Source organism: Canis lupus, chromosome 27 (genome assembly GCF_048164855.1).
Source record: "Canis lupus baileyi chromosome 27, mCanLup2.hap1, whole genome shotgun sequence".
In the NCBI taxonomy this organism is placed as follows: Eukaryota; Metazoa; Chordata; class Mammalia; order Carnivora; family Canidae; genus Canis; species Canis lupus.
This window is the reverse complement of record NC_132864.1, coordinates 38514163-38529858: the sequence shown is the minus strand read 5'-3', so window position 1 is coordinate 38529858 and position 15696 is coordinate 38514163. Positions and strand designations below refer to the sequence as shown.

General features: G+C 51.2%; 3 protein-coding genes across 6 annotated transcripts in view; all 3 read right to left on the bottom strand.

Annotated features, from left to right (window-relative positions):
* Positions 1-278: 278 nt before the first annotated feature.
* On the bottom strand, positions 279-2628 carry THAP7 (THAP domain containing 7). Of its 4 annotated transcripts, none has more exons than XM_072803624.1 (5): positions 2549-2627; positions 2297-2376; positions 1804-1959; positions 1170-1310; positions 279-972 (listed from the first exon to the last, which is right to left on the bottom strand). In XM_072803624.1, the coding sequence occupies exons 2-5, from the start codon at positions 2374-2376 to the stop codon at positions 408-410; spliced, it is 942 nt and encodes a 313-aa protein (XP_072659725.1). In that variant the 5' UTR covers positions 2549-2627; the 3' UTR covers positions 279-407. The 4 variants fall into 4 exon arrangements, with proteins under 4 accessions (XP_072659725.1, XP_072659723.1, XP_072659727.1 ...); XM_072803622.1 differs by having other exon boundaries at positions 2201-2376; positions 2549-2582; XM_072803626.1 differs by lacking the exon at positions 1170-1310 and having other exon boundaries at positions 2549-2628.
* Positions 2629-3720: 1092 nt separating this feature from the next.
* Positions 3721-12189, bottom strand: LOC140619740 (tubulin alpha-3 chain). The gene is made up of 5 exons (XM_072803616.1): positions 12039-12189; positions 7533-7755; positions 6492-6640; positions 5494-6174; positions 3721-4109 (listed from the first exon to the last, which is right to left on the bottom strand). Exons 1-5 carry the CDS (start codon positions 12039-12041, stop codon positions 3813-3815), a joined length of 1353 nt encoding a protein of 450 aa, XP_072659717.1. The 5' UTR covers positions 12042-12189; the 3' UTR covers positions 3721-3812.
* A 640-nt stretch (positions 12190-12829) lies between these two features.
* The window catches only part of LRRC74B (leucine rich repeat containing 74B), an 18397-nt gene continuing 15530 nt past the window's right edge, over positions 12830-15696 (bottom strand). The window contains exon 10 of the mRNA XM_072803621.1: positions 12830-13046. The gene's annotated coding sequence lies outside the window, so the exon portion shown is untranslated. The remainder of the gene's footprint in view (positions 13047-15696) is intronic.

The window sequence follows — 15696 nt, the reverse complement described above, 5'->3', positions numbered from 1 at the left end:
GATGGAAGCCACACAGGTGTCCCCGCAAACTGCATCTGGCCTGGGTTTCACGAATATTTTCAAAGGGACTAGACCGCTTAAGCCTAGACTGCTTCAGGTACCAAGGAGAAGGTTCCTGGCGCCGGCCCTGGCCTCTGCTCACACCATCCTGTCCTTCAGAGAACCTGTGGGGCCTGGAGTTGCATGAGGGGGGGCGGGCAAGAGCCAGACTTCCTGCTTTCCACAGCGGAGAGCTCGGACTCCAGGGGAGGGACCCCAGCCCCAGCTGAAGCAGATAGTAGGGCCTCCTAGAATCCACTTTATTATGGCATCTGGCAGGTCTGGTGGACACAGCTCAGACCGGGTCCCTTTCCAGGTGGATTCTGAGGGAGGAAGAGCCCGAAGCTCCGGGGCCAGCAGCCCTTCACTCACGCCATGCTGCTGCTCAGCTGCATGGCAAAGTCCTGCACGTGCTCCTTCAGAGTCTGGCGGGCATCAGCCTGCGCCCGCTTCTCCCGTGCCCGTTCCTGCTGCAGCTTGCTTAGCCGGAGCCGCAGGCGCTGCTCTCGCCGCTTGCAGGCCTGCAGCTGGCGCTGGGCCTTGTCCAGAGCATCAAGTGCGGCCTCAGCCCGCCGCTTCCAGAGCAGGGCGCTGCCCACCTGGTAGCTGTGCTCATTCTGGATGTAGGCGCCCGCTGGGGGTGGGAGGCGTAGCATATAGGCTGAGGGTGACACGGGGCGTGGCTCAAGGGGGGACGGCTGTCTCTCTGGCTCCCGCTCCGGTGAGGGCTGGGCGCTGCAGCCTGCTTCATCTGCCTGGGCACCCAGGGGCCCCAGGAGGTCTGAGAAGGGGCTGCTGAGGCCAGCCTCCAACCTCCCAGTGGGGGAGGCAGGCAAAGCAGCAGGGGCTGATGCCTCTTCCACAGGAAAGCAAGTGACATCAGCAGGTGGAGGTGGAGAAAATGGAGTCGTGGGCCCCCGGCTGTCAGAGCATCTGAGAGGAGAGAGAGAGAGGGAGAGAGAGACTAATGGGGTGGGCCAAGGCCTTGCCAGATCCCAAGTCACCAGCCCATCAGAGTCCATGCTGCTGGCTCTGAACCCTCTTCAGCAAGACTGCTGACACCTTAAACACAGTCCAATCTTTCAGACTTGATGTGGGAGTGAGGCACCCTCCACCCACAGCACACATACCGCTTCCTGCATCGCCGGAGCCGGCTGATGTCGGGGGGGCCAGGTGGGTAACTGTGTCCCTTGGTCTTGGTCGTCCGGCGTAGCTTGGAGAAAGACTCAAATATCGTGGGAACCGCCCCCTCCTTCAGCCTGTGATACCCACTGTAGGGGAAAGCAGCCTGGATGAGATGGACAACACATACTGCCACCCGGGGCCACCTGCGGGGCACAGAACTACCACGCCTCCAGCACCCCGAATCAGGCTTTCCCATGCTAGCGCTGTGGGAGGTGGGTAGGCATGTTGCAAGCACGTAGCTAAAGGAATGCCAAGGTAGGCAGTTACACCAATCTCTTCCCTGCGGGACTCCTCACAGTTAAGAACTAGGCTGACCAGCCAAAAAGAATGATTTTGTTACGGACTTGCTGGCAGGACTTGGGCTGCAAGGAACGGCCTCTGAGAAAGCTCGTGTTTTTCTGCCAGTGGCACAGTCATCCCGAGGGGATGGGTCTCGCGGTCCCTGAGATACGAGGCTGGGGAGAGGCAGCCACGCTGTCCCCCAGCCAGTGACTCAGGAGCCTCCTCTCCTGGCCCTGCAGCCGCCCCCAGCGGCCAGCTCCTCAAACCCTGCCCGGCCGTGGCCGCCGAGGAGCTCACCTGATGCCCACCAGCTCAAAGCAGTTCTCCTCGAAGTGTTTGGAGCAGAAGTAGATGTACTCGGAAGCCGGGTCCCACAGGCCCTGGCCGCTAGGGTCCAGCCGCTGGCAGTTGGCCAGCCACAAGCCTCGCCTCGGGTTGTCCTTCTTGGGAAGTCTGCGGAGCCATAAACCAGTGAGCACCAGGGTGCCCGCGCTCCGGGCAGCAAGGGCTGGCCGGGCACCCGCTGCCACCTGCCAGGCCCAGGCCAGGAAACAGGCCTCAAGGAGAGCAACTTCCTGGGGATCACCCGGCAGGTAAGGGCCCGAGGGCAGAGGCCCCAGGCCGGCGGGCCGCCCGCGCCACCTTTCCGTCTAGAGCCGGTCCTACCGGCACCGCCCCCGTCACCCCTTCCCACCTACAAATACAAGCCTCGCGCCAAACAGAGGAAGGCGCGTGCGCAATCGTGGCTCCGCGAAGAGGGTAAAACGGGCGCATGCGCACGCGCGCTGACCTGTGGAAAGAGATGCCGCGGTTGCGCGTCTCGCGCGTGTCCCGTGTGCAGCAGCCGGCGGCGGAGCAGTGACGCGGCATCTGGGAAAGAGGCGGGAGCTTGGTCGTGGGCGGCTGTCCAGGCCCAGAGGGGCCTCGCGCCCCCAGCCGCCGCTCCGCGCCAGGCGGCCCAGGCCTGCCGGATCTCCCCCGGCCCGATCTTGCCCGAGCCCCGTCCCAGCCCGTTCTCCTGACTCCCGTCAGCGGCACTCACGATCTCGCCATTGCTGCGCCGCCGAAGTCTCGCGAGGAGTGGCGCGCGGGGGAAGTTGGTACCATAGAGACTCGGAAGAGCGCGGCGCGCCGCCGAGGGGCGGGGCTGGCCCCGGAAGCGGCGGGCGCCTCAGCTAGCCGCCGGGGGTGCGCCGTCCCGCACGTGGTCCCTCTTTGTGTTTTGGGAACACCTCGGCATCCAAGGATTCGCCCGGGACCCACTCTGGCCGGACTGCAAGAAAGGAGCTCCAGCGAGAAGAAAAGGGGGCCAAGATGCGAATCAAAATGACCTGACAGAGTCCAGGACCCGCAGCTACTCCGGGAGAGGTGCCGGCAATGGGGTGGGCGGGCGGTGGCCACTCCCCACACTCCGGAAAAATGTAATGGGCAGAAGGCCCGATTGTAATTCCTTCTGGCCGAGAAGCCGCTCAATTAGTGCCTAGGGGCACATGGGTGGCCCAACCAGTCGAGCATCCTGCTCTTGGTCTCAGCTCAGGTCATGACCTCAGGGTCCTTAGGTGGAACCCCTGGGCCAATGCATTTGGCTTGGGAGTCTCCGTCAGCCTTCCTCTGCCCCTCCTGTTTGTACTTGGGTCTAAATGAAAATGAATAAATCTTTTAAAAAAACAAACGAAAAAAAAAAAACAAACAACGGCACGTGGGTGGCTCAGTTAAGCCATCTGCCTTCAACTCAGGTCATGACCTTGGGGTCCTAGGGTCTGGCAGGAGTTTGGACTCCTTTGCTCCTCCCCCCTGCTCATACTCCCTTGCTCTCTTAAAAAAAAAAAAAAAAAATTAAAGCAAAGCCCCCCAAAACAAAGACCTTGCTAGAAACGGAGCCTCAGTAAATGAGTTTGCACTGGGGCAGGGCTGCCTCCCTGGACACACAAGACTGAGTCAAAGTGGCCATTCCACGATTTGGAAAAACAAACTGGGTTACAATTCCATTCTCCAAAGGAACATCAAGAATGAGTGAAAGATTTAAGAACCAAAGTATTTTTCCTAATTCCCTCAGCCATGACTTGAAGCCTTCTTCTAGGATTAATGTAACTAAACATACAGACATGCTTAATTTTTTTTCTGAGAGGAAACCTGCTTTTTAGCCCCCGGAAATCCACTTGGAAAAGGCAGGGATCTGGATCAGAATAATGTCAAAGTGCAGGACAAGGTACATGATGCTTCAAACAGAAACTTTAATAGGTAAACCTATCTCGTAATGTTATAGTGGGGGCGATACAAAGAGATGGTTGCCAGCTCCGCTCCGGTCAGTATTCTTCGCCTTCTTCAGCCTCTGCTTCCACGGAATCCACGCCCACCTCTTCATAATCTTTCTCCAGGGCTGCCAGGTCCTCCCGGGCCTCGGAGAACTCCCCTTCCTCCATGCCTTCCCCCACATACCAGTGCACAAAGGCTCGCTTTGCATACATGAGGTCAAACTTATGGTCCAGGCGGGCCCAGGCCTCGGCGATGGCGGTAGTGTTGCTCAGCATGCACACGGCCCGCTGCACCTTGGCCAGGTCACCCCCGGGGACGACAGTGGGGGGCTGGTAGTTGATGCCCACCTGCCAGAGAAAAGGAAGAAGGCAGACTGTGAAGCTTCAGTCAAACCCAGAAACGGTGGGTGCTTTCATGCAAACAGGAGACCTGCAAGTGCCTTCTTTGTGCCAGGCAAAGTGTCAGGCGAGCAGGGTGCTGGTTTCTAGACAAGGACAACAGGGAAAAAGGGGCCAGCCAGCCTGGCTCGGTTCCAAGCTGCCTGAAGGGCTGTGTCCCAGCCTCTGAGCCATGTGAGGTGCTCAGGTAACAGGATGGTTTCTTCTAAAAAGGAATAATGCTTTGTATGCCTTAGATGGCATTTTCTCCATAGGATTCTACAGACGAGGATTCATTGCTGTAGCTGAAACCTCTTCTGCTCGAGTCACAGCACTATGGTTTTATTATGAGGGGAGATCATCCTGCCACCCCGGTCTCCCATTGAGAGAGCTAGCCTGTGAATCCAGGACAACAGGATTCCTGTCAGAGGTCTGAGGACTGCTGCTACCACTGCAACAGGAGGTGGCCTAGGTGTGCTAATAAGAGAAAGGGGGTGATAATCCAGGGCTGAGACCAAAGTAGAGGCATTCCAAATTTCTAAACCAGAGGACAGAGGTTTGGGTAGCAATACACAGGGTCACTTAGAACGTCAAGGGCAAGACAGTACGTATTCTAGGCTGGTGGGGCCACATGGTCTCTGTCACAATTACTTCAGTCTTTGTAGCACAAAGCAGCCACAACAGCACATCAATGAACAGGTGTGGCTGTGTTCACATGAAATTTTATGATGGAAAGCCTTGATAGGGTTTAGTATTTAAACTATGGGTAAAGCTGCAAAGTGACATCAAGTTTCCTATCCTGTATCAAATGGAAGATGGCTACAAACTATGCTGGAGGCAAACTCAGGTCAGAACTGCTAAGCTTACCAAAAGAGAAATAAATATAGCATCATTTTTCCCCAAAAACATGACAGTTTTTCTCTAAATCAAATATTGCATGCGATATTTAGATTGGGTTTAACTTGTATGTGCCAGTGGAATGAAGTGTTTAGCAACAGCAATGTTTGTATTAATGTCCCAATTTAAAATATCCACATAAATTCTCAAAATGCTTCCAAAATTTCTGCATTTCTAAACCCAAACTACATTTTCCACACAAATTAACCACCCAAAAGAGGAAACAAAAATTGGTTTTAAAAATTTCCTGTTTGAAGTTAAAAAAAATTCTCATCACATGTATACAGTGTGATAACTAAGGAAGGAAGTTCAAAAGGCCCCACTGAATAAATTATCACCCGGGCTCAGATGACCAGGGGCTGGCTGCCATGGATCAGAGGTATTCTCCACAAAAGGCCTTCTGTACTTGGTCGGCTGCCCCTGACGGGGGAAACCTCACATCATCACCCAGTCCTACCTTAAATCCAGTCGGGCACCAATCCACAAACTGGATGGTGCGCTTGGTCTTGATGGTGGCGATGGCCGCGTTGACATCTTTCGGGACCACGTCCCCCCTGTACAACATGCAGCAGGCCATGTACTTGCCGTGCCGAGGGTCACACTTGACCATCTGGTTGGCCGGCTCGAAGCAGGCATTGGTGATCTCGGCCACGGACAGCTGCTCGTGGTAGGCCTTCTCGGCTGAGATGACCGGGGCATAGGTGGCCAGGGGGAAGTGGATGCGGGGGTACGGGACCAGGTTGGTCTGGAATTCCGTCAAGTCGACGTTCAGGGCCCCATCGAATCGCAGGGAGGCTGTGATGGAGGACACGATCTGCCCGATCAGACGATTGAGGTTGGTGTACGTGGGCCGCTCGATATCCAGGTTGCGCCGACATATGTCGTAGATGGCCTCGTTGTCCACCATGAAGGCACAGTCGGAATGCTCCAGGGTGGTGTGGGTGGTCAGGATGGAGTTGTAGGGCTCCACCACGGCCGTGGACACCTGGGGAGCCGGGTAGATGGCAAATTCCAGCTTGGACTTCTTGCCGTAGTCCACCGACAGCCGCTCCATGAGCAGAGATGCAAACCCAGAGCCGGTGCCGCCCCCGAAACTGTGGAAGATGAGGAAGCCCTGCAGCCCTGTGCACAGATCCGCCTGAGAGAAATCACAGACCGAGAGTCAGTGCCGCCGGGGAAGGAGCCGCACCACCAGCCTCCGATGACCCACAGTCACTTCTCTTTCCCTCTGCAGGACACCACGCATTCAAACCGTCCACAGGGCACCCGCGTGATGCTCAGAAGCAAAGAGCGGGGCAGATGTTAAGACGGATGGGTGATGGAGGAGGCACTGAAGCCACATGCGAAGGAAGATGTGGACTCGAGATTCTGGCCTGGGGTTTTGTCAAAGTCATCTCCTGCCCACCCTCCTGTCCAGGGCAACACCCACAAGAAGCTTCCTTAGCGCCCTCTTACCAGTTTCCGGATCCGGTCCAGGACCAGGTCGACGATCTCCTTGCCGATGGTGTAATGGCCTCTGGCGTAATTATTGGCTGCATCCTCCTTCCCGGTGATCAGCTGCTCTGGGTGGAAGAGCTGCCTGTAGGTCCCCGTGCGCACTTCATCTGCAAAGAGGACACGTGGGCAGTGGGTCTTCAAGGCCTGTTGTTAACTCGCCAAGGGGGATAGATTCGGGGACCCTTTGGATCTACCAAGCACATGCTGTTCCTTGGGGGGCAGCAGCATCAGGGTCTCATAGAAAATGTCTGTGCAACATGCAGACCACAGCTGCAATCTATGGCTCTAGTAGGTCACATCAGCTGGAGATACCAAGTCCAATCTGACTGGTTCCCAAAGAAGGGAAACCACTCACACCCTCACCCATGAAATTATTTCTTCAGATCTGGAGCTACATCCAAGAGTCTAACTAAAAAATCCCTTACATCCTGGACAGTCACCACGTCAGCAGCACTTTGCCAGGAAGTCCCATTGGGGCACCCTATGTGGCCTGCGCCTCACACTTCAGGGTGACATTGTCTTCTCCTGGGTGGCCACTGAAGGTGCTCTCTCTTTGTAGCTCTCCCTGGGAACCACCTCAGGCTTCTAATCTGCAGGATCCCAACGAATCTTCTCTAGTTACCTTCTATGTCTAAGATGCAGGTCAAGACTCTTGTGCACCTGCATCAGATGTGTGCAGAGTCAGGGCGGGGCCGGTGACTGGGCACCCTGCAGGTGGGGTCTACATAGCCACCCGCCTGGCTCTGAGGCGGCCACGAGTGAATCTAGTCCCAGCCCATCTTTGGTCTGTACTTTAGGTTCTCCTAAATTAGGAGCCTCGGTGTCAAGGACACTTTAAGCACTAACCCCGTGGTTTCTCACCTAACACAGCCACGGGCATACACTTGTACGTCCCATCCTTTCTGTAGAAGGATTCGAAGGAGCACAGGGGACATGGATGGGGCTTCAGGGAGGCTCCCCCACTCTCCCAGCAAAGCCGCCAAGTGCCCCAGGACCTACCGACCACGGTGGGTTCCAGGTCCACAAACACTGCTCTGGGCACATGCTTGCCAGCCCCAGTCTCGCTGAAGAACGTGTTGAACGAGTCATCCCCACCGCCGATGGTTTTGTCACTTGGCATTTGACCATCAGGCTGAATTCCATGTTCAAGGCAGTACAGTTCCCAGCAGGCATTGCCGATCTGGACACCTGCCTGCCCCACGTGGATAGAGATGCACTCGCGCTGGGGACCAGAACAGAAGCATTGAGACTCCCTTGTCTTCAAGGCAATGAATACTATGTGGCATGCAAAACATAATACATGTATTTCACTTTCTAAGGCTTTCACAAACCTTTCCCAGAAAGCTTATGTGATCCTTCTGTCCCTATGAATACAGGTGCTCTAAATCACTCTAGCTACTAAGTGCTAGACTTATCCCCTATACAAAGTATTTCCTACCACTCATGTAACATCAGTAGTAAACTCCACTTTATGGTTAACCGTAAGTTATTCTCTAGAGAATATTAGGTTTTAAAAAATTTTTTAAGGGATTCCTGGGTGGCTCAGCGGTTTAGCGCCTGCCTTCGGCCTAGGGTATGGTCCCGGAGTCCCAGGATCAAGTCCCACTTTGGGCTCCCTGCATGGGGCCTGCTTCTCCCTCTGCCTGTGTCTCTGCTTCTCTCTCTCTGTGTCTCTCATGAATATTACAGAAGACCTTAAAAAAGTTTTTTTTTAAGATTTTACTTATTCACAATAGACCCAGAGAGAGGCAGAGACACAGAGGGAGGAGAAGCAGGCTCCAAGCAGGGAGCCTGATGTGGGACCTGATTCCAATCACGCTCTGAGCCAAAGGCAGACACTCAACCACTGAGCCACCTGAGAGTATTTGTTTTTGATGGTGTCTTCTCCAAAGGCAAGGTAACACATAATATAGACTCAGGGAAGGAAAAGTGAACTAGGACACAACTCACCACAGCCCATGGCTGGTGGGCACTGCATGTGTGTCTTCTATCTGCCCACCTACATCTAACCTCTATTTTTCCCCATCTAGGTCTATGCTCAGGGAGGTTGACCCATGTGAACTGTATTTAAAGGGCTTCCTTGCCCCTGGCTTCTCATTCCTTTGGGCAATGGCAGGTATCAGCAGGAGACTGGGAGGTTAGAGGACAGTGTGGTCAGGGTGCTCCCTCACTACCAGAACTGCCATGGGTTCCTTGAGTGTGTTTATCAGGCCACAAACTGTCAGCAGTCAGTGCTCTTCATATAGCTTCCTTCTCACCTTCTAGTAACCACTCCTCTTCACCTTCAAAGCTAGGAGTTAATAGCTACCAGACATCACAAATGCTACTGCACTGTCCTTCGGTGGTTTCCTTAGACCCTGCCCATACTTTTATAGATAGTACCTTTTTAAACATTTATTTATTTACTTATTTATGATAGACAGAGAGAGAGAGGCACAGAGAGGAGGAAGAAGCAGGCTCCATGCTGGGAGCCCGACGCGGGACTCGATCCCGGGACTCCAGGAACGCCCTGGGCCAAAGGCAGGCGCTAAACTGCTGGGCCACCCAGGGATCCCCAATAGTACCTTTTTAAAAAAGATTTATTCATGAGAGAGAGAGAGAGAGAGAGGCAGACAGAGGCACAGGCAGAGAGAGAAGCAGGATCCCTGCAGGGAGCCCGATATGGGAACTTGATCTTGGGATCACACTCTGAGCCAAAGGCGATGCTCAACCACGGAGTTACCCAGGCATCCCTAGATAGTACCTTTTTTTGTTTTTTAAGAAATGTATGTATGTATGTATGTATGTATCTATCAGACAGAGAGGCAGAGACACAGGCAGAGGGAGAAGCACGCTCTCTGCAGGGAGCCCAATGTGGAACTCGATCCCGGGTCTCCAGGATCACAGCCCCAGCTGAAGGCGGCGCCAAACCGCTGGGCCATCGGGGCTGCCCTAGGTAGTACCTTTTTAATGATTCTCCTCAAAATACCTATTTTGACAGTATCATATCTTTCCTGCCAGGAGCCTAACTGTACAGTTATTAATCATTTGTTCTATTTTAGACATGTCATCCTTAGAGGAACTCAAATGAAATTCAAGGTGTCCCACCTACTCTAAATCCTAATGTACAGTATACAGAGAACTTGAAGTCCTGTTTTGTATTACAAGCACTAAAGTTCAAATTAGGAGCACAGAGATTCACACAATGCTGCAAACCCCCAAGAATCCATCCAGAAGGAAGCATTCAGTTCCAGAAAGAACTTCTTCAATGACAACAGCTCAATCCTTCAGAAAAGGAACCCATCAACACTCTGGCAAGTCGTTTGGAAGCCACCCAATCACGCCATTTGCAAATCTGTATTATTCATTTTGCCTTACTTAAATCCAAGCAGCCTGTACTTCACAGAGTGCCTGATTCGGTTTTCCACTTATTCAGCCCCACTATAATCACAGTAAGCTCTGTACCCTGAGAAAATGCCTCAATTTCTTTTACAAAATGGGGGCTGATGTGCTATGTGATTTGCAAGGTCATTTTCATCTGATTATCTAACCAATGAGACTAATCAAAAGCAATCAGGAAAATCATTCCTAGCTTTCAACAGAAATTATAAATTTATATAAGTTATAAATCCATTGCCAACCTCACGTGGATCATTAAAATTTTACAATTCCTTTAGTCTGATTTATCTCCTCTGAAAAAATTATTTGAAACTTCCTCTTTTTCCAGGCACCAGCCCAACTGCTCTCTTCGTATTCTTGGCAGATAACCTTATTCCCTACTTACCCAGAAGCTTCAATTTCCAGCCAGCAAATGTGCAGACCTTTCTGCTTTCCTCATTCCTTTACTTTACAATAAAGCTCTGCTTCCTCCTGTCAATGATCCATTGTTTCTACCGATTCCCAACCCACCAACAGTCCTCAAAGTAATCTGGAGTTCCCAGGCCACTAGAGAGCCAAACACCTATTCGGGTACATGGAAATTAAAGCAATTTCATAGTAGGACAGCTGAAGTGATCAGCCCTTCTCACCATGTTCACATTTACACTAATGGTACATAATCAGAAGTGGGTAGAACTGCTGGTGCTTGAGCACAAATCAAGGTAGCAGCAACAAACTGTACCGGCACTCAATAGATTCTCCACCTTTATGAACACATGGTAACAAGATAAAAAGGGGGAAAAAGGTCAATTTCATTTAAGAATGTTCATGATGAAGCAAAAATTAATTTTCTAAAATCTACACCTGCGGGCAGCCCTGGTGGCTCAGTGGTTTAGCGCCATCTTCAGCCAAGGGCCTGGTCCTGAAGACCAGGGATCAAGTCCCGCGTCGGGCTCCCTGCATGGAGCCTGCTTCTCCCTCTGCCTGTGTCTCTGCCTCTCTCTCTCTCTCTGTGTGTCTATCATGAATAAATAAATAAAACTTAAGAAAAATCAAAAAATAAAAAAATAAAATCTACACCCGCATGGGGCTCAGTCAGTTAAGCAGCCAACTCTCGATTTCAACTCTGGTCATGATCTCAGGGTCCTGGGATTCAGCCCTGCATTGGGCTCCATGCTCAGTGGGGAGTCTACTTGAAGATTCTCTCTTCTCCCTCTGGCCCCGGCTGGCAGGCTCTGCCTCTAAAAATAAATAGGCAAATCTTTAAAAAGAATAAAATCAGGGCATCCCAGGTGGCTCAGCAGTTTAGTGCCGCCTTTAGCCCAGGGGACCGGGATCGAGTCCCACGTCGGGCTCCCTGCATGGAGCCTGCTTCTCCCTCTGCCTGTGTCTCTGCCTCTCTCTCTGTGTGACTATCAAATAAATAAATAAATAAATAAATAAATAAATAAATAATTTTTTAAAAAGTATCCATAAAGTACTTGTATACCTACTAAAATACAGCTCTCGAGAAACAGCATTTGTGTGTTTTGGGTTGCCAACTGAACTAGCTGCTTTTGTCATGGAACGTTATTTTCCTACAAAGAGCTGACAAGCTATGGCTATTACGACTTGGATGTTTGTTATTTACGCGTTGCCTTAAAGCGAACAAATATTTTTAAAGTTGTCTCACTTTTAATGTCTAACATGACAAATGCCTATGGATGTAACCCACACAAACAAAAGCTTTCTGGAGTCCTGGATAACTGGTAATACCGTAGGGATGTCCTGGGGCCCAGAAGTCTGAGAAGGACCCTCCCGTGTTCAGGAGCCCACCACTGCGGCTGGTCTTCTCCGAGACCGCACCGAGGCCGCCAACCGCCCAGCGGCCAGCCTGGCAGGTGAAAGGCGCAATCTCCGCAGAACCGCCTGCACCTGCCGACCCCCAGGAAGCAGGCCGCCACGGCCGTCGGGCCCACGCGCCCAGGGGCCAAGTGAGAGCACATGGCCCGCTCGCCCCGCAGCCCTGGGCCTCCCGGGCGCACCCCGGTCCCCGCAGTGCCCCGGCCTAGCGCCTCACGTGACAGGCGTCGTCCACCCTCCAGCCCGGCGTTCACACAGCAATAGTGGCGGGGTCGCGCCACCGCGGACCAGGCCCCGGGGCCTCACCATGGTGAGCTCCGCCGCTGCCCAACGCTGCTCCTAGACCTCAACCGCCGCCACAGACGCCACGCGCCCAACTGCCGCCTCCGCCGCCGTGCGCACGCTGCCGCGGATTGGCCCGTCGCTGCCCAGCCGCCCATTGGTCCGCAGCGCTTCGGAGCAGACCGAGGCCTGGAAGCCCACTTCTGATTGGCTGTGGCTTGACTCACGGAGCATGGCGCTTTCTGATTGGATGGGGCTTTGGCGGGAAGGCTGTGCCTAGCCAAAGGCGGAGCATCCTGCTGCGTCTTCGGCCTTCAGGTTGGGGTGGCCGCGGTTTCCTCCGCGTGGGACGCGGGACTTTTCCATGCATGCAAGTCCTCAACGTGCGAACGGCTTCGGGTCAAGACTGCACCGCCTTGGGACGCCCGGGTGGCTCAGCGGTTGAGTGTCTGCCTTCGGCTCAGGGCGTGACCCCGGGGTCCGGGATTGAGGCCCTCATCGGGCTCCTTGCAGGGAGCCTGCTTCTCCCTCTTCCTAAGTCTCTGCCTCTGTGTGTGTGTGTCTCATAAATAAAAAAACAAAATAATTAAAAAAAAAAAAAAAAGATTGCGCTGCCTTCCTGCTGGGAGCTCCAGGCCCATCCATCTGCCCGTTCCTGATTCAGGTCCTTGCAAACACGACTTGCTTCCAGGAGACCTGCCCATCACCCACCTGTAAACAATCCGGAGGAGAGTTGCGCCACCCACCCACGCCCGACAAGCCCGTGAAAAAACTGCACCGAGCTTGTGTCGTGAAGATACACTGTTTATTGGTGTGGTGCCACCCAGGAAGGAGAACGGGAAACCAATACTCAAAGTCCCTGATGGCTCATAAGTGAGGGTTTTTATGGGCAAAATTTGGGTCAGAGGGTCTCCTGAGAAAGTGGACGCTTTTGATCGGAGGCCTATGACCTCATGTTCACAGATGTTACTTTGTGACTTGAGTGCCTTCCTCTGGCCCCGGAAGTGTGCTCCATCTCGGGAGACTTAGATTCTGAAAAAGTATTTCGTTTTTTTTTTTTTTTTTATATTTTATTTATTTATGACAGATACAGAGAGAGAGAGAGGCAGAGACACAGGCAGAGGGAGAAGCAGGCTCCATGCACCGGGAGCCTGATGTGGGATTCGATCCCGGGACTCCAGGATCACGCCCTGGGCCAAAGGCAGGCGCCAAACCGCTGCGCCACCCAGGGATCCCTGAAAAAGTATTTCTTAAGTTAGAGATTTTATTAGATACATCTGGTGATTGTGTCTGCGGTTGTGCTGATCAGCTGCTTAGAAGTGCCTGTTTGGTCAGTAAACTAGTAAGGTCATGATTCTTTGTTGTTATTAAGATTTTATTTATTTATTTATTAATGAGAGACAGAGACAGGGAGAGAGAGAGAAAGGCAGAGGGAGAAGCAGGCTCCATGCAGGCAGCCCAAGCTGGGACTTGATCTCTGGTCTCCAGGATCATGGCCTGGGCAGAAGGCAGAGCTAAACCGCTGAGCCACCCAGGCTGCCCATCACATTTTATATTTTTAAGATTTCTTTTTATTATTTTAGAAAGAGAGCACAAGCAGGGGGAGGGGCAGAGGGAGAGGAAGACAAGCAGACCCCCTCTGAGCAAGGAGTCTGACACAGGGCTCCATCCCAGGACCCTGAGGTCATGACCCTGGCGGAAATCAAGAGTCAGATGCCCAAACGACTGAGCCACTCAGGCGCCTCTCACATTTTAAAGTACTATTTATTTTGCTGGTTGCACATATTCAGAGTAAAACGTGTGGAAAATGAAGGATAATATAAAAAAAATAAAAATCATCCCTCACCCACAACTGAGAGTTAAACATTATTAGTATATCAGTTTTTTAGTCTTTTTTTTCCTTGCATATCTACAGGTTTTTCATACAATTGGATCTAACAATACATTGGATTTGTTTTTGTAACAGCTTTCTTGACATATATTTCACATACCATACAATTTACCCATTTTTTAAAAGATTTTTTTTATGTTTAAGTAATTTCTAAACCCAATGTGGGGCTTGATCTCACACCCAGAGATCAAGAGTCACATGCTCTACCGACTGAGCCAGCCAAGCACCCCATAATTAAAGTGGTGTACAACAATAAATAAATAAATAAATAAATAAATAAATAAATAAATAAATAAAGTGGTGTACAATCCAGTGGTTATGTAGTATATTCAAAGAGTTGTGCAACCATCACCACAATCAGAACACAATTAGAACATTTTTATTACTTCCCAAAGAAATCCATGCCCTTTTGCTGTCAACTCCCAGTCCCTCCCATCTCCCCAGCCCTTGGCAACTTCTTTATTCTTTTTTATTCTTTCTATTTTTAAAAAAGATTTATTTATTTATTTATTTATTTATTTATTTATTTATTTATTTATTTATTTATTTATGAGAGAGACTGAGAGAGAGAGAGAGGCAGAGACACAGGCAGAGGGAGAAGCAGGCTCCTCGTAGGGAGCCCGACGAGGGACTCAATCCCGGAACACCAGGATCATGCCCTGAGCCAAAGGCAGATGCTCAACCACTGAGCCACCCAGGCGACCCTATTCTTTCTATGTTTTAAAGCAATCTCTACACCCAACATGGGGCTCAAACCTACAACCCTGAGATCGAGTTACACACTCTATGGACCGAGCCAGCCTGGCACCCCTGCCCTAGGCAACTTCGAATCTACTTTCTGTCTCTGTAGATTTGCCAATTCTGGACATTTAATATAAACAGAATCATACAGTATGTGGTCTTTTGTGAATGGCTTCTTTCACTTAGCATCATATTTTAAAGGTTCGTTCAGGGATCCCTGGGTGGCGCAGCGGTTTGGCGCCTGCCTTTGGCCCAGGGCACGATCCTGGAGACCCGGGATCGAATCCCACATCAGGCTCCCGGTGCATGGAACCTGCTTCTCCCTCTGCCTATGTCTCTGCCTATGTCTCTGCCTCTCTCTCTCTCTCTCTCTGTGAGTATCATAAATAAATAAATAAAAAATAAAAAAAAATAAAGGTTCGTTCATGTTGTACCATGACACAGTCCTCCTGATAAATGATATATTCCTGTAGTTGCATGATACTTCTTTCCTTTTTCTTATAAACAACTTTATTGAGCTACAATTCACAAATCATGCAACTTATCTATTTAAAGTGTACAATTCAGTATGTTGGCAAATTGAATTTAAATTTTAAAAGTGTAAAAAAATGAGAAAAATATAAAGGGTACAATTCAGGGGCTCCTGGGTGCCTCAGTTGGTTGAGCGTCTGATTCTTGTTTTAGGCTCAGGTCATGATCCCAGGGTCGTGAGATCGAGCCCTGCGACAGGCTCTGTGCTCAACAAGGAGTCTGCTTAAGATTCTCTCTCCCTCTGTCCCTCTCTACCCCTAAAATAAATAAACGAATCTTTAAAAAAAAATAAAGTATACAATTTAATTACTTTTGGTATAGTCAGAGTTGTGCATCCAATACCACAATCAATTTTAGAAATTTTTAAAAGATTATTTATTTATTTATTCATGAGAGAGAGAGAGAGAGAGGAGAGAGAGAGAGAGCGAGAGAGAGGCAGAGACACAGGCAGAGGGAGAAGCAGGTTCCATTCAGGGAGCCTGATGCGGAACTCGATCCCAGGACTCCAGGATCATGCCC

What these genes read in the sequence shown, in the direction of transcription:
- THAP7 (XM_072803622.1), bottom strand. Translation starts at nt 2,376, where the DNA reads ATGCCGCGTCACTGCTCCGCCGCCGGCTGCTGCACACGGGACACGCGC. An exon ending in CGCGAGGCTTGTATTTGTAG is followed by an intron (nt 1,960 to 2,200) that starts GTGGGAAGGGGT and finishes ATGGCTCCGCAG; the next exon opens with ACTTCCCAAGAAGGACAACC. An exon ending in TTTGAGCTGGTGGGCATCAG is followed by an intron (nt 1,311 to 1,803) that starts GTGAGCTCCTCG and finishes TTTCCCCTACAG; the next exon opens with TGGGTATCACAGGCTGAAGG.
- LOC140619740 (XM_072803616.1), bottom strand. An exon ending in CCTGGAACCCACCGTGGTCG is followed by an intron (nt 6,641 to 7,532) that starts GTAGGTCCTGGG and finishes TCCTCTTTGCAG; the next exon opens with ATGAAGTGCGCACGGGGACC. An exon ending in TGGACCGGATCCGGAAACTG is followed by an intron (nt 6,175 to 6,491) that starts GTAAGAGGGCGC and finishes GATTTCTCTCAG; the next exon opens with GCGGATCTGTGCACAGGGCT.